The 24,764-nt window shown below is 38.2% G+C and overlaps 1 protein-coding gene and 2 non-coding genes across 3 annotated transcripts; 2 read left to right on the forward strand and 1 right to left on the reverse strand.

The window, feature by feature from the left end:
* Nucleotides 1-3,327: 3,327 nt before the first annotated feature.
* Nucleotides 3,328-22,986, reverse strand: spint2 (serine peptidase inhibitor, Kunitz type, 2). The gene is made up of 11 exons (XM_044355067.1): nucleotides 22,381-22,986; nucleotides 14,794-14,964; nucleotides 8,105-8,188; nucleotides 7,878-7,946; nucleotides 6,299-6,322; nucleotides 5,274-5,438; nucleotides 5,104-5,163; nucleotides 4,427-4,594; nucleotides 4,295-4,339; nucleotides 4,099-4,207; nucleotides 3,328-3,723 (listed from the first exon to the last, which is right to left on the reverse strand). The coding sequence occupies exons 1-11, from the start codon at nucleotides 22,808-22,810 to the stop codon at nucleotides 3,633-3,635; spliced, it is 1,416 nt and encodes a 471-aa protein (XP_044211002.1). The 5' UTR covers nucleotides 22,811-22,986; the 3' UTR covers nucleotides 3,328-3,632.
* On the forward strand, nucleotides 11,991-12,082 carry trnar-ucu. Its single transcript is given in 2 exon segments — nucleotides 11,991-12,027; nucleotides 12,047-12,082. It is a non-coding gene; the product is annotated as a tRNA-Arg (tRNA).
* trnar-ucu lies at nucleotides 13,344-13,435 on the forward strand. Its single transcript is given in 2 exon segments — nucleotides 13,344-13,380; nucleotides 13,400-13,435. It is a non-coding gene; the product is annotated as a tRNA-Arg (tRNA).
* Nucleotides 22,987-24,764: the final 1,778 nt, after the last annotated feature.

Below are 24,764 nucleotides of genomic sequence, written 5' to 3' on the forward strand. Positions count from 1 at the left end.
AAACACTTCATCACAAATCTAAAATCATTCATTAAGGTTTACATATCAGTTATCAATCACTAATCGTGATAATAAGCATTTTTATAATGTGACAGATTAAATAACTTCTATAAGGCTTCACACAAAACACAGATAAACTACAAAGACTTCTTCTTGGTTTCCCGCTCAGTTAAAACAGCACAGAGCTTTGACTGTTTGTTTACATATTCATGAAAGTTTAATTACTGAAAAAAGACGTTTTGTCATAATTAAAAATGCATCTTGTAATTGTAAGAAAAGCTTCTGTTTTCCCAGACCTTAAAATACTTTTATTCATTTATTATTATCATCGTTATGTAGTTATTAAATAAAAGAGTCTGAAAACCCTTCACACACACACGATCTACAGATTTATCAGATTTCTGAGCTGAACTTTTGTAGTTAAATATCAGACTTGCGTGTTTATTTTTGACAGGAGACTAATATGTTCACGTAGAGGAAGCTGATCTCTTAAATCCTCCTGACTGAAACCGAAGACGTAGGAAACAACCATCAGTTACCCGCAGTGCAGATTTACACAGATACATCGAAGGCATCGTGGAAAGATAAACCTTAAATTTTGGCATTTGTTATAATACGACGACTGGCTGACAGCAGATCAGTTTCTCATCAATATTCAATAAAATACATCGATCAATAAAGCAGTTAGAGCACGTTCTGACATCACTTTTAAATCATGTGGTTTTCAGCCTGCAGGAGGAGCTCAGGAGTCAAACGGGTGTCTATAACAAGAGGTCCAGTTGCATCATGGGAAATGTAGGATCCAGTGTCTTTGACTTTTCTTTGTCTGTGCTGCTTCGAAACTGATTTAATTTTCATTATTCTGATAAATAAACTGTCATTTTCAGAATCCAAAAGTTGAGTTTTGTTTTGTTTTTTAAAAAAAAAAAAGTAATATAAAACTTTCTCCAAAACAAAAACACATTTCTCTCAATTTTCTACATTCAAATGTCGTTTTCTTACAACTTATTACTGCACTGTAACTGTTTATAGTCTGCTTCTTATCCTGCATTTATGTCTCTGCTCTTAACTTTTTATTTCCATTTTAAAATGTTTTTATTCTTTATGTTGTATTTTCCTTTTTTAAAATGTTTTAATGCATTCTGTAAAGTACTTTTAATTACTCCTGTGTATGAAATATGCTCTATAAACAGGCTTGTATTCTTTTTATTCTCATGTTCGAGGTACTTCTTGGAACAAAAAGGAGAACGCTGAATATGTTTCTAATGTTCTTGTGGTTAATTTGACTTAAAAGAATTACTCCCTGATTGTGTTAACGCCTTCAAATGATTAAAAACATTTTAAAATTACACATTTAATTGTTTAATACATAAAATATAAAAAGTGATGTCAAACTACCATCATAAATGATCAAAAGCCAAGCCTTCATATTTGTTATTTTAGCCAGTTGGTTCATAATGATGTAAAAGAGACGAGCAGCAAATCCATTCAATTCATTCAATTAAATGATCATTAATCAATTAACTTCACCAGTAAGGCTGAGAACCACTGACAGATGAGAAGTGGTTTAGTCAGGACAGAACTACAGAGGTAAAGTTTAGAAAATAAAAACATGTGAAGACTTTTAAAAAGTGACCGACATTTTCTCTTGTTCTTCCTGAGAGCGAGACGTTCAGATGGATGATCATGTAATGACTGGTAGCCTAAAATACACCTGCCAGCACCTGTACAGCTCACTAATTAACACGTTATATCTCGATTGTTTCATTTGTACACAAACAGAAACATAAAAACCAACAGCTTGTGTTTTGAACAGGAGTTACATGCTGGAACTAGTGCTGGGCGGATGAATACGATGCCGTTCAACAAGAAATAGTTCCAGCTTGTAATTCCCACTAAAAAACACAAACTGTTGGTTTTTACATTTCTGTTTGTGTACAAATGAAACAATCAAGACATAACGTGTTAATTAGTGAGTATTACAGGTGCTGGTAGGTGGATTTCAGGCTAGCTGTTTCCCCCTGCTACCAGTCTTTATGCTAAGCTAACTAGCTGTAGCTAATAAACATATTTTCCGAAGTGTAAATATAAATTGTATTAAAATGTTTAAGATTGGAGATTCACGTTAACAGACTGTTGATGTTTACAGTGAAGAAGTGACTCTGTTAGCTTTCATAAGCTCAGACTCTTTATCTTGTCAACAAATCTCATGTTTGGATCCAAACCAACAATGAACTGATCTACTAACAAGTATCGTGTGTGTATCAAAGCCTGATGTGTCTTATTCCTCCGTTGTTGCCCAGAAACTATTAAAAACACGTCTGGGTGACATGTTCCTTCATCATGAAGAGTTTGGTCACGTTAGTTTGTTTAGAAACGGCTCCAACGACTAATAACAGCATCACGTTTTCAGTCACTAAAGAGTAGTTCTGTGTGAGGCAGACGCCACTGAGCATGTGCATGAACGCGGTACTGTTTACAGCTGCACAACATCTGGACGACACATCAACAGACTTGGAGTCATGTTTTCAGGTTGTTGTATAAATCAAAACTCTAAAACACTCCGAATAACTGTTTAATAACAGCATCATGTTTGAGTCACAGGAGAGTAGTTCTGTGTAAGGCCGACGCTACTGAGCATGTGCAGTAAAGCAGTTCTGTATATTCAGTTTACTGCAATATGAGGACGAGAAAAAGCAGTAAATATTCACATTTGAGACTGTTTCTGTTTCCAGTAAATGACTTACAAATGTTTGTAGAGCTGCAACAACTATTTGATTAATAGATCATTTAATTGACAGAAGAACATTAATTAGTCTCTCTTGTTTCAGTTTCTCAGATGTGATAATTTGCTGCTTTTTCTTGTCTTAACATTGCAGTAAACTGAATATACAGAACCGTGTTCCTGCACATGCTCAGTAGTGTCTGCCTTACACAGAACTGCTCTCCAGAGACTGAAAATGTGATGCTGTTATTAAACAGTTCAGAGTGTTTTTAGAGTTTTGATTTATGCAACAACGTGAAAATGAGACTTCAAGTCTGTTGATGTGACATCCAGACGTTGTGAAGCTGTAAACAGAGCCGCGTTCATGCACATGTTAAGTAGCGTCTGCCGTACACAGCACTACTCTCCAGTGACTGAAAACATGATACAGTTATTAGTCTTTGGTGCCGTTTCTAAACAAACTAACGTGACCAAACTCTTGGAACATGTCACCCAGTGCAGCGATGTGGCTCACTGACCTGTTTTTAATAGTTTCTGGACAACAACGGAGGAATAAAATATATCAGGCTTTGATACACACACAATATTTGTTAGTAGATTAGTTCATTGTTGGTTTGGATCCAAACATGAGATTTGTTGACAAGAAGAAAAGTATAGAAAATCAGCAGAATGATCCTTTAACGTGTTTTTCTTGTGATCTCACAGCTCAGAATCACATCTTCATACGCAGTAATTCATTGTGTTTCCTAATATGTTGTATTTTTTTTCCCGGTTGAACGTGTGAATGTTTCAGACACTTTTAAGAAGTCGCAGGAATAACAGTGTTAAAATCAGCTCTGAGACCCCTCAGGACCCCCTGCAGACCCCCCCGCCCCCCCCCCCCCGGGGAGGAAACCAGGGCCTCTCCTCAGGCCTTGTCTGGTTTGGGGCTCTCTGGGACGGTCAGAGACTCCACAGAACACTGCTCATCTGGATCTGGCAGCAGCTCCTCCTTGTCACTGAACAAAGACACAAACATCAGTTAATCATGAATAAAAACATCTTGTTTTAACATAACGGAGGAAAGAAAAGTGTCCGGTTTGATGGAAATGTACATGATGATCCTGACAAATAAATACTTGCTCAGTTTCTTTGTATAACCAGAAACTTTTTCTTGTAATAAAAACACTTTATCCTGTTACATCAGCAATTAACACATATCATAAAAGTTTTTTTTCTTGTTATAACATAAGTTTTAATGAGAAATAAAACCTGTCATCTTTAACTGCAATTAGACATACCAACTTATGTTATAATGAGAAATATGATTTTGTGCTTGTGATTGGGATTTAATAAGGTTAATAATGTTTTTATATGTCGGACTCAGATGTTACCTGATGGAGGACGGACGGCGGGACAGACTGTGACGTCTCAGTGTGATGATGACGAGCGTCGCCAGCAGGAGAGCAGAGATGGCCGCCAGAGTGACGAAGAGGAAGAAGGCTGAGGAGAGGAGAGGAGAGGAGAGAGATGAAGATCATGTTTCATCCGTCTGGTCTGTTGAGTTTATCTTTCAGAGAGAAAACTGACCTGCAGTCCAGCGGCTGCGAGTTCGGCCGCGACCCTCGAAGGAGCCTGGGGGGGGGGGAGAACACGAAGGACACGCGATCAGACGTACGGATCATCTGTATGAACGGTTAATAATGAAATCAGCTTCGTTACCTTCTCCGCTGCAGCGAGCCATACAGTCCTCTATGGAGTTGTAGCGGTTCTGGTTGCCGCGACAACCGCCGTAGATGAATGACTGGCAGCTGGCGGTGTTGGAGTCGTAGTAGAACTTTGGGAAGGCGGCGCGGCAGGGGCCGGGGTCCGGGGTCGACACACAGCGTTCTGATAGACACACATCAGTCATCAGTTATCTACCGACACACTAAACATTATATCTGACAGGTGTAGCTAATAAAACTTTATTCTGTCTTTTATTCTCACCTTGTTGACAAGTATTTGTTTGGTCAGATGTGTCAGATTCACCAGATAAAATCAGTCATTTAGTGTAAAGCTCCACTTACTAGAAACTAGGCTGAGTGGATAAGTGTTTAGTAACTTATAAAACATACAAACAGCTGATCTCTTTCCTGTCCTAAGACGACAAACCCTTCAAACCCCCTGTGTTGTATTTTAAAAGCTTGTTATATTATCCATTGTGTCAAATCTTCATCTGAAAAGTAACTAAAGCTGTCAAATAAATGTAGTGGAGTAGAAAGTACAATATTTCCCTCTGAAATATAGAAAGTAGCATCACATGGAAATACTCAAGTAAAGTACAAGTACCTCTAAACTGTACTTAAATACAGTACTTAGTTACTTTCCAGCACTGACTTTATTTATAACTAGTGTACCTTTGTAGTCTGCCTCCTCCTGGTCCTCAGGTGAAGCTTTCTTGGACGGCAGCACAGTGACTGCAGGAGGAGAGAGGAGATGTTACTGATGACACACACACACACACACACACACACACACACACACACACACACACACACACACACACACACACAGGTGTGTTGTTCACCTGCTGTACATGTAGCCACACAGCTCTCCTTGTTGATGTAGTTGTTCTTGTTTCCTCTGCAGCCTCCGTAGATGAATGATTGACAGCTGCCCGTCTTGCTGTTGTAGTACCAGTGCTGAAACGCCGCCCTGCAGGGACCCGCCTGAGGCGCCGCCTCACAGAGCTCTGATTGGACAACATGGCAATTACACTTTTAATTTATTTCATTTTTTTATTTCTCTCTTTCTCTTTGTTATTTTGTGAATGCTTTTTTATCTTCACATTTTCATGTTAAGTTTCTATTTTCATACTTTGTCCATCGTTCCAAACAGCAGACAGAGATTAAACCACTGCAGCTGTTCATTTTATTAATGTTTACATCTATTTTATTTATTGATTTTATTTGTAAGGGACCACGTACAGTGTTAAACATGAATGTTACCATTTGATGTGTTGTGCCAGAGTTAGTTTACAGCTCATTTTCATCTGCAGTCCTTCAGCAGGTCACAATTAAGACGTATAACAGCACAATAATAAAACAGCACGAAGCAAAAAACACACCGTTCACATCACACACACCTGCAATGTCAACTAGAAATGATAAATGTATGTTTGACAAATCTGGTCAAACAAAAATCTGGTGCTTTTTAGCCTCTTTTAAAACACATTTCCTGTCCGGCTCAGTCTCAGCTGTTCTTTGATGAACCCACTGTAATATATATCTGCAAAAAATCAATAATGTTTTAACATTTTAGCAAAGTTTGTACATGTGATGAATAAAAATTAACCACCTGCTGTGGGAACAGCTGATCTGAAGCAGAGAAACAAGGTGACAGTTCAACGTCCACTGAATCACCAGTTCAGACTGTTGTTAAACTGTCATTCTATAAATAATCCACGTTTGCATAAGCGCTGGTTAATTATAGATTTATGGGCTCTGCAGATAAAATGTTGAGATCTCCTGCAATAAACTGAAGGAACGAAGGACACAACAAAAATCTAAAAATGCTGCTTTGTGTTACAAAGAAGGAAAAGTTGGAACATACCAGCGAAGTCATCAGCCAACATTTCTGTAGGAGAGAGAATGACATTATTATTACTGAGTCACAGTCATGTTTACTGATCATCTGACCTTATTCTCACAGTTTATCTCTCACACACACACAGATGGTTTATTCTCAGGACAAACTGTTCAAAACTGTAAACAAACTTCTTTTTATTTCTGTCTGTTCTTTGATTTCTCAACGTCTCTCTTCATTCTTTCCTTTGCAGCTTCTGCAGTGACGCTTCGGCCTCCTTTATTACTTCCATTATTTCTCTTTTTCTGTCTCTGCTCTCGTCTTTTTGTCCCTCCGTTTATCTGTTTCTCTAGTTTCACTCTGTAGACATTTCTGTTTCTTAGTTCTGTCCGACTGTCTCGTCTCCTTTTCAGTCTCACTGATTTTCCACCTCAGCGTGTTTCCAGGTGTCCTTCGTGTAAGAAGTAGTATAAAACCTTTTGAGGCATTTTCTTGCAGCTAAATCAATAAAGATCAATATATTTCTTTTTAAAAAAGGTTTGACTTGCTTGTGATGAGTCAAAAAAGACCAGGTGACATTGAAATATTAAAATGTAGACACAAAGAAATCATTTTAATTAAAGAAACACTGCAGGACTGCAACATACGAGGAAACAGTTCATTCTATGGAGTTTTTCTGGTGTGTAAAATTTATAATATTACACACAAGTTGTGCTTTTTAATTATGCATTTAAGTTTTTATACCTGTATTTTTATTCTATTCATTTATTTGAACTAATTTCTTATTATTTAGTTTATAATTGTTCTTTCCTGCTTTATCTGTTATTATAATGGCTACATTTTGGTTTGATGCCTCGATTTATCCAAATAAAAAGAGAAAAAATAGTGAAATTAAATCTACAAACTAAAATAAACAGAATACAAAAGTGACTTCAGTAAATGTCCTGAAGTATCTGAGTCTAATAATGAAGCAGAGTAAGTTTCCTCTCGACTCAAGAGGTGATCCAGGCGTGTCCAAGTGTGTCCAAGTGTGTCCAAGTGTGTCCAGGTGTGTCTAGGGGTGTCTAGGGGTGTCTAGGGGTGTCCAGGTGTGTCCAGGTGTGTCCAGGTGTGTCCAGGTGTGTCCAGGGGTGTCCAGGGGTGTCCAGGGGTGTCCAGGGGTGTCTAGGGGTGTCCAGGTGTGTCTAGGGGTGTCTAGGTGTGTCCAGGTGTGTCCAGGTGTGTCCAGGGGTGTCCAGGGGTGTCCAGGGGTGTCTAGGGGTGTCTAGGGGTGTCCAGGTGTGTCCAGGTGTGTCCAGGTGTGTCCAGGTGTGTCTAGGTGTGTCCAGGTGTGTCCAGGTGTGTCTAGGTGTGTCCAGGTGTGTCCAGGTGTGTCCAGGTGTGTCTAGGGGTGTCCAGGTGTGTCCAGGTGTGTCTAGGTGTGTCCAGGTGTGTCCAGGTGTGTCCAGGTGTGTCTAGGTGTGTCTAGGTGTGTCCAGGTGTGTCTAGGTGTGTCTAGGTGTGTCCAGGTGTGTCTAGGGGTGTCTAGGGGTGTCCAGGTGTGTCTAGGTGTGTCCAGGTGTGTCTAGGGGTGTCTAGGGGTGTCTAGGTGTGCTTTGAGTGTTACCTTTTTTCTCAGTGAGGTTGATCTCTGCAGGTTTGGATTCGACCGGACTGGGAGATTCCTGAGACGCCTCTGGACCAGCAGGGAGACAGAAAACAAGAAGGTTCATTAGGAGTCAAATACACACAAGTATTACTAATATTACTAATAATAATAATAATAATACTATATTATATAATAATACTACATTTAGTGCTGCTCGTACTTCTACCACAGTTTAAAGTCTTTACCTGAGTTGAAGGCCGGAGCCATTCGAGGAGCTTTGACAGGAACTTCAGGAGGAGCAGGAGTCGACTCGTCAGGAAGGACTGAACCTGAACACAGACATGTTACACCAGTCAGTTACTGGTTATACTGGTCAGTTACTCGTTACACTGGTCAGTTACTGGTTACACTGGTCAGTTACGATCCATGCTGAGTGGTTTGTTCTGGTTACACTTACTGGCAACTATTTTGTGAATCAATTAATTGTTTAAATAATTTTTAAGCATAAATGTCAGATATTTCATGGTTCCAGTTTCTCATATGTGAGACTTTCCTGCTCTCCTCGTACTTAAAGTAAATTTAATATTTTTGGTCGGAATAAACAAGACATTTGGAGACATCACCTTGTTCTGTAGGAACGTGTGATTTGTGGGCTGTTTCCTGATGTTTTACAGATCAAAAGACTGAAGATTAAATTGATAATGAAAATAAAACTTAAATTTTATACGCAGACTCTTTTTTGATTTCTTTTTCTCTCTCTTTTCTAGTTTGGCAACTTGACAATAAAACGTAACTTTGCTCTTAAGGTTCATGAAGAGAAAAGTCCTCTCTCGTCATAATATCGATACTAGAGTACCTCCTTGTTTTATGAATGAAGTGCTACATAAGTTGAAGCAGCTGTGCTGTCTGTGTTTGACCAATCAGTGACTGTCATCCTCTAAAGTTCCTTCACCTTTGAAATGTAAAAACACCTGGAACTATCCGTCGGGAACTAGATTCTTCTGGTTCGAATGCAGGTTTACTTCCTGAGACACTAAGCCCGCTAAATTCGTAAGCACATCTTCTTCTCTCCATTTTGTTCCTCCGTCCAGACTAAAACAACATTTTTCTCCCCTGAAAATGGAGCTTTTCCAAAATGGCCTCCAGAGTAAATGTGAAAAGTGTGTGTTGTAGTGTGTTCGGGGAAAACGAAGCTTTGTAGAAACGCTGTCATATCATTGACAGAACAGATGGTGGCAGTACTGCGACGTTTCATTGGAAGAGGATGTCGTGGGAAATCTTCAGATGGGCCAGAAGTCTTCAGGTCACCCACAACTCAGAAATTAATTTACCACTTATTATGAAAAAGACTCAAATGAACACACTGGAAGCTGAAAGAGTTCAATGTGAATAGGTTTACTCTGCATAAAGAGCAATACAAAGTAAACTGAGGCTTTGACCCGGGACAAATGACCTAATGAAAAATCATAAAACATTACATTATATACCTCTCATAACCCCTCCTAACGTGGAGCTTAATTGCTAAACCCCACCTGGCTTGATCTTAAGACTTTGTTAATAATCCAAACATCAGTTGTACTTGGCCTCTTCCACATTTCTCCCAACACACATGACCTAGCGGCCTTCGCTCATCACACACGGAAGATTAGAATATGACATTGCTGATTCTCCCCTCTCTTATAGATGTAAACGTTTTCTTTGCACAATTACTGGCCTGTTCATGGAAGGACAGTTTTTCACCACAAGGAAGAAAAAGAAACAGCAATGGCGGGCGGCTTCATGCGAGCGTTGTTGTCTTTATTGTCAAGCTTGTTTAGAGTTAAACGTAGTTATCTACCACCTTTCTCTGCTCAAACTGTTGGAATCTGCTGCAATAAACCATCGCAGAAACTGAAACATTATACCGATTCTTCTCTCTGGTTTTCTGTGTCTGATTTGCTGTCATCTGCACATGCTCAGTAAGAGGAGACTTACTTGTTTTAGCGTTTTAATGTGGATGGAGGTGTTTGCAGAAACGAGCTGAAACTCCTGCTGTGGATGCATGAAAACAGTGTTTTAGGATTTAACGGCTTAATGTAGACGCAGTGTCACTTCCTCTAAAAGGTTCTTGGTCTGCTGTGGTAGAAATGGTAGTTTATAGTTTAGTTAACAGTTTGAATCATGTGACTCTCAAGAAGATGCAAAGACACGAAATGTAGTGCTGTTCCTTTAAAGTTCAATCCATCTAAAATGACCAGCAGCCAGAGAAGAAAGATTACATCTTTATGTGCGACACACACCTCACCTCCCGCTCTGGGTGTTATCTGAAGAAGAGGGAGTGTTAGTTTAAGTTGTCACTCCCAGTTGTTCTCAAATTCCAGAAAAAGCATCCATTAACCTGACACACACACACGTAATGCTCTCGTTACACAACACTGACAGACCGAACACACACACACACAGTCACAACAACAGGAGTTGAAGTTTTTTTAAACTTGATCAGATCTCTTATGTTCCTTGATATGATGCTCGATGACTAGGCTCCACATGGTTTAAAGATTTGCTTTGTGTTCACTATTTTTTTTAATTTCATAATTCTCTTTCAAAACAACACAGCATAAAAAACTCCACCCATGTCTCATGAGTTTATTTTGACTCGCTCCCACACACACTGTGCTGCTGCCTAAAATACTCACTACAGCACCAAATGTGGCTTAATCCGCCGCTGAAAATAGTCCCAACCAACTGCAGTATTACCTCCTGTTTCGTAAATGATATCCTGACTTTTTAGCCTCTCGTTAGTGTCAAACTCTACATTTTTTCCATCATGCAACACCCTCCCTGCCACATCTTTCAGGCGCCACACCCTCTTCCTTTCTTTCTATTATAAATATGCACTAGTATAGAATGTTTTCAGGAGTTACCCAGCACCACAAAGAAATGATTAACTCAGGAAATAATCAATCATGATGATAAGTGGTCACAGCTCTAAATGACGCAGATACGAGAAACAAAGACAGAAAGAAAAGACAGTGAGATGAAAGAACAGCTGCTGGAAATCTGATTTTTTTTTTCCCCATGAAGTGGGGAAAAAAAAGTTTTCTGTTCAGGTGGAACGTTTTGTTTGTCTTCAGGATCATAGTTCACAGAACCGGTCTGACCACAGAAACCTGATTCCACACACACAAACACACACACAGTCGTGTTTCAATCACTTCACTCAGTCATTTCCTGGAGAAATGAACCTAATCCTAACCAAACCATAACCTTAAACCAATCATCACTCTAGAATTGTATGATTTACATTATGGGAACTTGTTTTTGTCTCCAAACTGGAGGCGAGTCCCCGCACTGTACCTGACAGACTTACGTCCCCACAACGTCAGTAATAAAAGTACACGTACACACACACACACACACTTCACCAGTGATCAAGTGTTTCTGGGAAACCAAATCTCTTAATTAAACACCTTAAAACCCTCAATGTTTCATCCTGCCATTTAAGGACGGGTTCATAATTCTTCAAGTGTGTCTTAAAATGATGATAAACGCATTTAAAAGTTGTTGTGAAGCTTATATGAGGCTTCAGCAGTCTGAGTTAGTCATATCAAGCGGATATCTGACACGTTTACAGTCTTTTTAGCATCAAATAGTAACAAAAAGAGGGACTTTGGCACTAAAAAGACTAATATTGAAAGATATCTACTTGATTTGACTCGTTTGGATGCTGAAGCCTCATATTAGCTTGCACAGAAGGAGGACTGTGGATTTTGTCCCCCATCACTACTATTGTAAGTACATTATGAAGGGTAAGTATGAACAGGAGGAATGATTACAGCAAGAAAAACAGCTTTAATGTTCATTTGGGCTCCTGACTGTTGTTTTAAAACTGTGAACTCGTCCTTTAAGGGTGGAATAACTTCAGCTTTTACAGATTTTCACTGAAACAAACCAACATTTTTAAGAGATAAAGTCAGTTTAAACTTTTTTTTGTGCATCATCATCCAAACATGTTTGTGTTTCTGGTTGCTGTCATCAGTTTACAGTAAACACCACTGTGAAAAGCATCAGTATGTGTGTTTGTGTGTGTGTGTGTGTTTGTGTGTGTGTTCTCCAGAGTAAAATCCCTCCTGCGGCGCTGCAGCAACACGTGGCTCTGTGGCGCAATGGATAGCGCATTGGACTTCTAGTCAACACTGAGAGGAGTGATTCAAAGGTTGTGGGTTCGAGTCCCACCAGAGTCGACTTTTGAGCAGAACAGCAGACAGACGAGATGAAACAAGAACGTGTGAAGTGTGAGAAACGCATTCAAAAGGAAGCTGAGCAGCTCACAGTTCAGCCAATGAGAGCGAGCGTTACCAAAATGACCTCATCAGTGTGTCAGACCGCAGCACGATGAAATAATGAAAAACTTGAAACGACGGAAATGAAGCTATAATAGAGTTAATAAATGGTTTATAACTCACTATAATGCAGCTGTCAGCAGATTTAAGTGTTGATTAATGTATTAATCAATAACTATAACTCCTCCTGTGGACATCCTGAAGTGTTTACTGCTGTATGAACAGATCATGAATGACAATATAGTAAAACACAGCTGTAATAACATAAAATATGTCTTCAAAGGAGAAGTTATAATAAATACTATTCATTAATAAACTTAAAATGTCCTTATATCTGCTTATAACTACATTATAGTGAGTTATAAACCATTTATTAACTGTTTAGATACTGATTAGTAATTGTAAACTTAAAGTAAGAAAAAAAAATCAGGGAGGAAAAAGCTTATTAGACTTATTGATTATCTCTATCTGAATATACAAACAGCAAAACAACAACAAAAACTGTGTAAATATCTTTTTGCTAAATGCTTTAAAATTACAAAACAAAAACATTAGTTGATGTTATAATCTCATTTTTAAAGTATCTGAAATGTATCTTTCGTTCTTTATTTCTATGTGTGTTTGTTTCTTTAAGTTCTTCATGTCCACATTGTTTACATACTTATATAACTATGAATAAGCTTAATTATACCTTCTTCCATTTCCACAGTCAAACACTATTGTTACAGTAAATTTAAAATGGAAATCTGCTTTGTTCAATAAAGTTTTTAAAAAGTCCGGAAGGATAAATTGAAATCTTTATTAAACATCACTGAACTTTTTAACTATAATTTTATCAAGTAACAAATTCAATTTATTGTAAATTATAAATGTGATAATAAGACAAATATACCAGTTCAAACATAAATAAATTATGGAATAAGATGAAACTTTATTGATACTCTGGTGAGCTCATGTTTGACGCAGCCTCGTAAAGTCTGACAGCAGGTTTCAGTTTGGAGCCTTCAGATCAAACTACAAACGACACACTCAGTCCGTCGTGTTAACAGCTGCATGGAAAGAAAACTTGACCTCGGACCTTTCAGTCCCCCCCCCACCCCCACCGCCCCTCCTCCTCCCGCCCCGCAGGCATGAATCGGAACCCGACACCCTGCAGCCAGCAGGCTCTGTGGCGCAATGGATAGCGCATTGGACTTCTAGTCAACACTAAGAGGAGTGATTCAAAGGTTGTGGGTTCGAGTCCCACCAGAGTCGACTTTTGAGCAGAAGATGAAATTAAAAAAAAAAGAAGGAGAAATAATAACAAGCAAAACTAAAATAAACTCAGGGAAGAAAAGTGAATCATAGAAGAGAAGCAGAGAGAAAGTTAAAGAGTTTCAAACTGATCTAAAAGCCTGAAAATCCCCAAAGAGACACAACGAACGATCCGACCTGAAGCTAACGAGCAGGTTATTAAAGATTTGTTCAGTGATTAATGCCGTCGTAGGTGTTTCGGTCTTGTGACAGCTGCAGAGTTGGTCCTGAGCACCATGTGACCATTAAATCTGGGTTTAATTTACTCAAACGCCAGACTTTGTCCTTGTTTGTTTGCTTTTCAGACACTTTTGTGTTATTAGGAGTTTCATAGTTATGATTACGACTTATTTCCACAGCGGAAACTGATAATTACAGAATCAACCACATAACTTGAATGCAGCATTTAGGTGGCTGTACACTCCTTCAGACATGCTTGTCAGAAAGTGGAACTCTAAACCCCCCCTCGCCCCCTCGTCCCCCTCCTCCTCTCTCTGTGTCGGCGTTTCACTCCAACTCTGAGTGAAACTGTTTTAACGACGACTAACACATTTGATTTCTGACGTTGTTGGACGGCACGTCGTAAGAACCAGTTCTGAGCGACCATAAATCAAGCTTTAGACTTCTTGTGTCCTCTGAGTAATTTTGATTTTGTTCGTGTTGTTATGGCGCCTTCAGCTGAGTCTCAAAACAGAGCTGCAACTAACAATTTAATTATTGATGGCGCAGATTGTTTTTTCCATTAAATCGTTTAGTTGTTTGGTGGATCAGTATTTCTCAAGATGACGTCCTCAAATGTCTTGTTTTGTCCACAAACCAAAAATATTCAGTTTACTGTCATAAAGACTAAAGAAACCGAAAATATTCAGAGAATTTGGACGTTTTTCTTTAAAAATGAGTATGAATAATTATTGAACTATCAAAGTAGTTGGCGATTCATTTTCTGTCAATCGAGTAATTGTTGCAGCTGTAACTATTTTCATAGTTGGTTAATCATTTTGTCTATAAAGTATCAGAAAATAGTAAAAATGCGTCTTCAAATGTCTTGTTTTGTCTGATCAACAGTTCAAACCAAAGATCTTTAGTTTATTGTCATGAAACAAAGAAAAGATTCAAATCATCACATCTGAGAATCTGCAACCAGCAGACGTTTGGCGTTATTATTCAGCTGTCAAAATAAAAATTGTTCATTTTCTGTCAATCGACTAATCAATTAATTGACTAATTGTTGCAGCTCTACGGTAACATTTTATCTTAAACTGAAGTGTCTGTGACAGCCAATCAGCAGCCGGAGACATTTTAGATGTTTGTTGTGTTACCTGAGACTCCGCTGCAGGTGGCCTCACACTCCTCCTGGGAGTCGAAGTTGTTCCTGTTGGCGCCACAGCCGCCGTACGTGAAGGTCCGGCAGCTCTGATTGGTCACATCGTAGTAAAACTTTGGGAAGGCCGCGCGGCACACACCCACCTTCATCGGCAGACGACAGCGGACTGAAAGAGATGATGAAGAAGAAGAAGAAGAAGAGAGGGAACATCAACAGGTTTTAGAGGTCATGTGCTGGTTCTTCTGGTTCTGTTGGTCGTTAACTGTTCGTTCAGTGCGTTTTCATTAACATTTCATTAACTGTTATTTCTGTCTCTCTCTGTGGAACTGGAACCAGTTTAAAGCTGGTTTTAGGTCACAGTCACACTGACGTGGCTGAAACTGAAACTGTCAAACCAAACTCAGCATTTACACATCCGTTTCTGCAGGTTTGTCATCCACAGCAAAACATTATCACGAAACATCTCTTCTTCAGCAGTCTGCAAATCACAAAATGTTATTTATTTTGAAAATCTATTTTAAAATGAGTATAACAATCTGAAACACAATGTCTGTGTTGGGAACTGCCTGCTACATACTACCGATGAACGCTGTATGCAGTATGTACTATATACTGATTTTCATAGTAGTTTGCAGTATGAAACTGTTAAATCGATTTAATTTGCAGTCGAGATGACCGGCTGGTCTCACTCAGCCAGCAGCTCCTCACATCTCCAAAAATATGGGAGCGAATTTCCAAACCAGTGTTACTTGGATAAACTGACGTGGACAAATATTAAAACTTAATAAAGTGACATGTTAACAGTCAGTGAAAGTCACAGCAGCTTTTAGCCTGGCTCAAAATCTCCACCGGACTTTTGTCAGGATCCTTCAGGAATGATGATTCCATGAAGTTAACGTGCTCAGGAGCAGGTTAGCTGTTCAGCATTGGTTACCACGGTGATCTAACCGGGTTACAAGTGAGCCAGATTTGTGAAACTGATTTAGACTCAAACACAGCTGCTAACACACTGACCCTGCTTCGTGGTACAGACCTCGGTTTCTGGTGTTTGTGTTTACGTTATGACTGACTCTTCCTCAGTGTTTCAGGCAGTATCAGTGCTACAGACACTAACAGTCTCACCTTCTGGCTTCTGTAAGAAGCCTAAACATTAAAAACTGACATAAACAAACATGGATCCAGAAAATATATGAACTTCATGAAATAAAACAAATCACAGATGCACAAAGACCCAGTGAAAGAGAGAGAGAGTTATGCGATGGCACTGTCAATGCAATGAAACGATCGTATGAAAACAAGATGAGATCCTCAAATGTAATGAGATGTTGATGTGATACGTCATAACGATGCCATTAAAAGAAGTTCACACCACAAACCAACATAAATTAGCCTCTATGCAGATGATATTATATTGTCCTTACAGGAACACTCATAGGACGACTGAAAACCGAAAATGAAAATACCTGCCACGCATGAACTACTTCTTTTCAATGCTGCCTGTAACACCAGCACATAAATTCAAATCTATCACATGTCGACAGGAAAAATAAAAACTATTTAACTATCCACTCCACAAAAAAGCAAATCTTAAGGCGGGCCTGAGCCTCCAAACTTCTTCTACTACCTGGAAAATCAAATACAATACCTGTTAAATAGATCCATCAAACCAACCATAATATCTCATGGATAGACTTGGAACATCTATACTGCAAAAACATCTCACCCTCAGATTTATCTTTCCTCAACACAACCATCCTAGCTTTAAAAATACTGTAATTTCCACAACTCTGACAGCCCAGTGGAAAGTCGTTCAGATTTTTAATTCCACTCCAACACTGTAAAAACACTTCTTACAGCTCCACAGAACCCCTCTTCACTATCACACATGGGCACAAAACACCTTCATCATCTTTCCCATAACAACCAGTTCATAGACTTCAAAGACTTTATACGGAAGCAGGGAGGAGTTGGGAGACACCAGAATACCTACAACTTAAATCCATAATCAAAGCAAAAATTAAAATAACTTATAACCCACTTGAACCTTCTGAAATAATTAATGATATCATTCAATTTACAAATTCAAATAAACTAACCTGAAAGCTCTACAGACTTTTATAAACATCAGATTATTCTGTACGAGTCCCAGCAGCTAGCTGGAACACTGATCTAACCAATAAAAAAATCATCCACAGAATACATATTACTTAATATAAAATGAAAATAAACTTGCTCACAATCTACAATAGCCGCATTATAGCCGTAAAGAGGATCCGTCATTAAGACGCCTTTGCTTTTTCACACTGAAGCAAACAAAGCCGGCATAATGCCACCCCTGTGTGTGTTTTTACACAGACTGCTGGCGTTGCTGGCCGTCGATCCGGCTCTGTGACTACCTCCGTAGCAACTCTGCACACCCCCTCGACTCTGTGTCCGTAACTTTTATACAGAACAGCACGGTGGAATAAAGGTGCAGCATTCCCGCCTTGAACAGGTGGTGTGAAAGGGGCTTGTAACATAAAAACTCTCCACCATCTTGGACTGTAGAATCCGTCCATCCCCACAGCTCTGTCTCCTAGGAGACACTTCAGATGTCAACATACAAATACAAGAACATCATTTCTCTAACTGTCACCAAGAACACCAATAATTCAATACATATTAACCATTGGACCAACCTCCTTTCAGAATACATACATACAGTTTTTTTTAAGAAAGATGGTTCCCATTCATGTCAATACATCATATTACAACGCACACACACACACACTTTCACACACAATTACACGCATTTATTTTTTGTTTTTTCTTTACACAGACACTCTACTTATTAATTCATCTGTTTAATTGTTTGTTTTCATTTACTGTAATTGTGATAATGACCTTGTTACAGCCAAACAATAGTGATGGGATAATGGGGCTGGACTGGGTTGGGTTGGGTTGGGTTGGGGGGGGTCGGGGGTTGGTGGCTCCCCATCCGGCCCTCTGGCAGCACAGCGGGGGTTCTGGTTGGGGTGGGTGGGGGTGAAGTAAGCTCAACCACCCCAACCCCCGTCTTTAAAAGAAGAAAAAACAAAACAAAACAAAAAAGAAAACAAAGAAACAAAGACAGACTCCCTCCCAAACAGTCTGGGAGTGGTCCGAAGCACAAAACCTGCAGCGGGCCGTAGTCCTCCACTGGGTGCGGCTCAAAGCCAGATGTCCCTGAAACTACAGACTTAAACTAAACTAACAAAGGAGGGAGGGAGTCACTCCTCACTGCTGTAATGTAAATGTCATGTTAATTATTATAATAATACAATATTACATTGTACTGTAGATAACGATGGTATTATTATCATTATTACTATTATTACATTGCTGTTACATCATATATTTATTATTGCTATAACATTAACAATATGTCTTCGTCTTTCTCTCCGCCACACACCAACCTGTCCAGGATCACTTAACACACACACATATCACTGCCTCTCATACAAACATCAAAACACACACACACCTTAATCTAATCTCTACTCCCAGACTCTCGTCATATCGTCACAAACATCATCATAACTGCATTATGTTATTGTCTTATTTATCTTCTATGTCTCTCTTTTTTGTCTATTTCACCAATAAGAATAACTAACTCTGCTCTCTAAAAGATCACAGCTGATCAAACAGTTGTTGTGTTGTTGTGCTTTACTGTTCTTAGCTTCTAGAAACCGGACTGACCGGTCCGACCTGGAGATCCAGCGCTGACTGAGAACAAAGATCACCAGCATTAACTCAGCAGATTCACACAGCAGCTATCAGGAGCTGAAAATATGTTCCCTTTGTGAGAGAAACATCCAAATAGTGACGCAGTTTCTACCTGTGCAGGTTAGTTCGAGGTGAGACGAGGAAACGGGTTAAATTCGGCGACAGTTTTGGATGGTGACGTGTTTTTAGGGCTGAACTCAAACTCTTCAGATCTCCAGTTAATCAACAACTATAAAGTTTAAGTGTCGACTTTCAGTTTTAATGTTAGAATATTTCAGTGAGTCGTTTATCTGATGCAAACAGTGTGGGAAAGTACCATAAATTCACTATTAAAATGGATGTGATTGGCACAAACAAATAAATAAAATATTGATTAGGAGGTGAATTATCTGTTTGTTTTTAATCATTTTTAACATTATATTTAGTCTGTTTTGAACAAAAGATAATTAAAAGAAGAGAAAAAACAACAAAATACACAAAAACAGGAAGTAAAAGTAAAACTGCATTTAAGAAAAACACAAAATAAAAGAATATAATTAATAGATGAATAGTTAAACGAATAAAATTGAGATTAAAAAAAGAAGAAAACTTAATTAATGTTGATAATTACACAGAAATACTCGTCGCTTCACTGTTAAGCTACGAAACTCAACATCAACATCATTTTGCCTGAAAAATGTCTGAAAACACTGAAAAATGTTTGTTATTATTTCTCAGTCACAGGTGACGTCGTCATGGATCAAACACAAAGACATTGAGTTTACTGTCATGTGTTACAAAGAAAAGCTTTAAATCATCACATTTAAGAAGCTGCAACCAGCAGATATTTACCATGTTTGATTAAAAATGACATTATTTGATTATCTAAATAGTTAATGATTCATTTTCTGTCGACTGACTAATCAATAATCATTTCAGCTCCGGTATAAAAATGTGTGAATGTTCTTCCACCTCTTATTTAAAAACCTGGAATGCAGCACAATTACACCACGATACAGGAAGTGCATTCAAGTAAACTGTGTTTATGTTTCAGAGGTTTGATGAGGAAACTGTGAGTGAAGAAGCCGCGCTGGTAGAAAAACCGCAGAGCGAGGTCGGCCGCATTCCTCCTCACATTCACACCAAACCAGGAAACAACACAAACCAGCAGACCAACGGACACCTCAGCTGTCTGGAACGAACGAGTCACTGAGTCTGCTTATCTGGAACTTTACATGATGTTTCTAATGTCTCTGAAACATCAAGTTATTGTTGGTTTTTTCCATCTGTACTGTTTGTAACTGGTTTCACTAAAAGCAGAAGCTGTAAATTTCCAACACAGGATGTAAACCTTAAAAAAAAAAAAACAAACAAACCTGCAAATACAGTTTCAAAAAGTTCAGTGTGAGTCTGAACTGAATGATTTCGGTCATTTCCAGGTCTGGAAAGCTGCTTTAATGACGTGTTTTCAGGTAAATAAGTCTGGTGACCTTCCTGCTCCGCTGTTTTGATTAAAACTACAGATGTCAAATGTCTTGTTTTGTTCATAACCTAAAAGATCTTCAGTTTATTGTCATAGAGACGAAAGAAACCAGAAAATATTCACATTTAAGAAGCTGAATCAGAGAATTTTAACAATTGATGATCAAAGTAGTTGACAACTAATCGATTAATCATTGCAGCTCCATTATTTTAATGATCTCACTAAAAGTCATTTGATGGTTCCAGCTTTAGCGGCAACCATTATCAACTACTCTGATGTTTATTTTTGCAATTTATTGATTAACTTAATTAAATCCAATCTGACGTCTTCAAATTCTTCATTTTTTTTAGTCCAAACCAAACGATATTTGTGTTACTGTCCAAAGAAAAGCAGCAAATCCTCCCATTTAAGAAGCTGGAACAGATAAACATTTGGTATTTTTATCAATTACCAAAACAAATTGATTTTCTCTCGATTGACTGATCGACTTATTGCAGCTGCTTATATCACAGTAACTTTAATATCTTTTGGTTTCAGATAAAAGTGGAAGTTTGATGACGTCGTGTTGGACTCTGGGAGGTTAGAACAGCATGTTTCACTGTTTTATAGACTGAACTGTCAATCAATTCATCAGGATAATAATCAGCAGCTTAATTAATAGTGAAAACAATCGTTAGCTGCGGTTCACAAGGTGTCTGAAAATAGTGAAAATGTCCAAAGTGACGTCTTCAAATGTCTTGTTTCGTCTGACTAACAGTCTAAAATATGAAGATATTCACTTTACTGTCACCTAAAAACAAAGAAAAACAGAAAAACTTGATGATTAAGAAGCTGAAACGAAAAAGATTCAAACGATGTTGCTGATTGAATAATCGATTCGTACCGTGTGCTCCGTTAATGATCTTTTCTAACTCGCGGTGTATCTATCAGTAACATGTACGATCGTTATCATTATTATTAGTATTAGTTGTCTCAGCTCTGGATTAAACCATCTGATCCAATGAATGTGAGACAACTGACAGGCCTCCTCATCAGTGGTCGCGACTAACGATTATTCTCATTAATCTGCTGAATATTCCCTCAAATCGATCATTTAAAATGTCAGTAAAAGAGTCAAATGTGACGTCATCAAATGTTCTGTTTTACCTGACCGACAGTTTAACGTCCTGCATGATGAAAGAAGCAGCGAATCTTTACATGTGAGCTGAAAACTACCTGAAATAAAATCACTCAGTCATCAAAAAGTAAATCAGAAGAAGAACCGGAGGGCTTGTGAGACATTTTCAGACCATTAACTAACGTTTTCTTCTAATTTTTGCTTTTTTTTTCTTGTGTTTTACATCATGTACAGATGGACGCGCTGTATAAAGTCAACTTTGCTTCATATTCATTAAAAAAACACACAAGTTCAGGACAGAAACCTTGTTGACTTGTTTTGGTTTGTAAAATGTTTGAAAATAGTGTAAAATGAGTCAAACATGACGTCTTCAGAAGTCTCCTTCTGTCACATCAACAGTTCAAAACCCCAAAATATTCACTTTATAAATGATTTAAAAATGGAAAAAAGTGGAAAATATGAGTCAATGAAACGCTCAAAATGACCAAAACAATAAATATGAAATTAGTTGCCAATCAATCAATCGATCAACTAATAGTTTCACACAGATTTAGAACTTTAAGCCCAAATCACATAAACTTCACATCTCTGCTCACCATCAGTTTGATACGGATTAATTAACTGATTGATTTATTGTCAAAGTTACGTGACCATCTCTCCTCAGTAAAGACGTGTTTTCCAGCACGCTTCTTCATGACCTCATCATCATCATCATCATCATCCTCCTCCTCTTCCTCCTGATGCTGACATGTTAGTGACGTGTTGAACTAATCCGTCTCTGGTTGAACCAGCGGAGCAGCTTCCAGCAGCAGATCATCTACAGAAAACTTCATCAACAACTACTTTGATCATCTCCCAATTTCTAGTTTCACGTCTCAGATTTGCTGCTTTTCTGTTTTCCGTCACTGGAATCTGAATATTTTTGTGTTTTGGACAAAACAAAAACCATTTCTGACATTTTAAACTCTCCTAAAAGATGAATCATGAAAATAATGAAAATCATCAAACCATCAAAATCCCTCAAAACCAGAGATAACAGAGAGAACATCAATCAATATCACAAAATCACCTCATTTCATTCTGACTTCTGATGTTTAAGTTCCTTAAACTTTGAATTTTCTGGCGTCAGAATTTACCAACAAGACGGAATAAAATCCACTTTATATTATAAAAAGATCAATCTCACTAATCAATAATCAGACTGAGCAGCAGAGCCACATGTTGATTGATTGATTGATTGATTGATTATCGGTTGTTACCGTTGTTGGTGTCGTTGCTCCGCGGCTCCCAGGAGCCCAGCAGCGGGACGATGTGCGGCTTCTCGTCGTCCTCCGGCGCGGCCTGGCGGGGCTCCGGCTTCACATTCTTGCGGTAAACTTTGAACTGCGTGCTGGGCTGCAGGACGCACGAGTCCCGGCGGCTCCCGCAGCTGACCAGCGCGCACTGCGGGGCTCCGTCCGCCGGGAAGCCCAGCAGGGCCAGGTCACAGTCCGCCTCATCGCAGCACGCAGCCCGGCAGCTCTCCGGGTCAGACACCTCCATGATCCGGCCCAGGTTCCGCGCCCCTGCAGCCAGAGAGGCCGGGTCCAGATCCTGATCCGGATCTATGGACTGGTCCCAGTCACAGTCCCGGGCCAGACCAGGCCAGACCAGGAAGCACACAGCGAGGATGCAGAACCTGAGACGCATTTCTTCAGACCGGATCAGGAACTTCAAACCGCAAAAGAAACTTTATGAATCGAAATAAAATCAAACTTTTTGTGTTTTTACTGTTTTTTAACCAACAAAAGGCCGAAACGTCTTTCTGCTGCGCGCGAGCTCTGACTCACTTCCTTGTTTGGTAGCTTTTTGTTGTCGCAGATAAACTCACCTGAGCAACAGGTGAGGTCACTCTGACCCCGCCCACATACGTCATCAACACACACACTCTCTCTCTCTCTCTCTCACACACACACACACACACACACACACACACACACACACACACACACACTAAAGTCATTATTTTGCTTCACAGGTTTTATTTTGATGTCTGTGGAGTAAATTATAAATAGTTTCATCACTGATCATATTTACTTTTCTTCACTTTTGGAAACATGTCTAGTTTAGATTCACTGAACTTGACAGGAGTCTCTAATTTGTTTACTATTATCACCAAATTTTATATTCACAAATCAAAATTCAAGTAAAAAGCCAAACTTTTCAGAGCTGATTGTTCGTATCAAACAATATATGAAGAATCTGTTCAAACTTATAACTCCTGTGAGCTTCACAAGAGATTTATTCAACTATTTCTTGCAGCCTTTAGTCTCTGGTGACGCTGCTGTTAACTTGGATATTTGTCTTGAGAAAGTTTGAAAAAAGCATTTTATAAACACTAAAGCCAAATTATATTATTGTAAAAATATATATATACATTTTTATTTCTGATTGTTCAGACCTCTGGAGGAAACTGGAGGATTATTTTATTTTTATTTTTTGTTTAATTAACTTTCGTAACTATAGAAGTCAAAATGTTTTCAAAACATCTTCAATGATTCATCACTGAATTTATCAATCAATGACATCATGACTCTGAAACGTATCAGTAATCAGTGAAGATGTAATAATGAGTCATGAATGATTTAAACAGATCAGACTGCAAGTTTTATTTTATGCTCTAGTTTCTTTTTATTGGTGTAACATGTTTTAATTTCTTGAACATATGATGGAAACTTTTCCTGCTTCTTTCATCCTCGTCATAATATAATCTTATAAAAATATATAAAACATTAAACCTCCTAACATTAAAAGTTTTTATCTTTTTTAAGCTTCATTATTGCTGCTAAAACATTCTTATCACATGGTCCACTTACTTAGGTTTATCTGGAGCTTTCAGCCATATCTCATGGCCTTCATCAGGTCACAGAGACAACGAGCATCCTCCGTGACAAAGCAGCAAAACCGATGAAGGTCATGACATGTTGCTGAAAGCTCTGAAGAGACAAAACAAGTAAGTGGAGCTTGTGAAAAGGAAACGACGCAATTCAGACATCACAGCTTTAAAAAAGGTGGAATTACATGTAATTTATTCATATTTTATAGAATTTGTTTAAATTGTGAGTAGAGTAAGTTTTTACTTTAGTACACAAAATACATTATTTGATACTCTGAACGGTGTAATTAATAAACACAACCAGACGTCTGATACTGAACATAATGTACAATAATTAAATAAAATAAATAAATAAGAAGCTTCAGACCTTTTTCACTGGTGTTTGATTGAAATGTGTGATGATGTCATTTTTATTTATTTATTTATTTTTAATTTGTGTAAAATATTATTAAATGAATCTTTTTTTTGAGAAAGAGGCACTAATATCAAAGTAAACAATGACACATAAATATTCAAGATTCAAGATTTAACAGTTTTATTGTCAAATGCAGAGAAACAAATCAATTCAGATTCTAAATAAAATATTTACAATTGTAAAAAAGGAGAAAAATAAGAGAGAGGAAATATATATAAATAGATGTTATATTATATTATATTATATTATATTATATCATATTATATTATATCATATTATATTATATTATATTATATTATATTATATTATATTATATTATATTATATTATATTATATTATATTATATTATATTG

Source organism: Thunnus albacares, chromosome 6, assembly GCF_914725855.1.
Source record: "Thunnus albacares chromosome 6, fThuAlb1.1, whole genome shotgun sequence".
NCBI classification, from domain to species: Eukaryota; Metazoa; Chordata; class Actinopteri; order Scombriformes; family Scombridae; genus Thunnus; species Thunnus albacares.

Excerpts from the sequence above, each read along its gene's own strand:
- spint2 (XM_044355067.1), bottom strand. The coding sequence starts at position 22,810 with ATGCGTCTCAGGTTCTGCATCCTCGCTGTGTGCTTCCTGGTCTGGCCT. Across the intron at positions 7,947-8,104 it reads GGCTCCGGCCTTCAACTCAG|AGGCGTCTCAGGAATCTCCC; the intron begins GTAAAGACTTTA and ends CTGCTGGTCCAG. Across the intron at positions 3,724-4,098 it reads CGCCGTCCGTCCTCCATCAG|TGACAAGGAGGAGCTGCTGC; the intron begins GTAACATCTGAG and ends GTCTTTGTTCAG.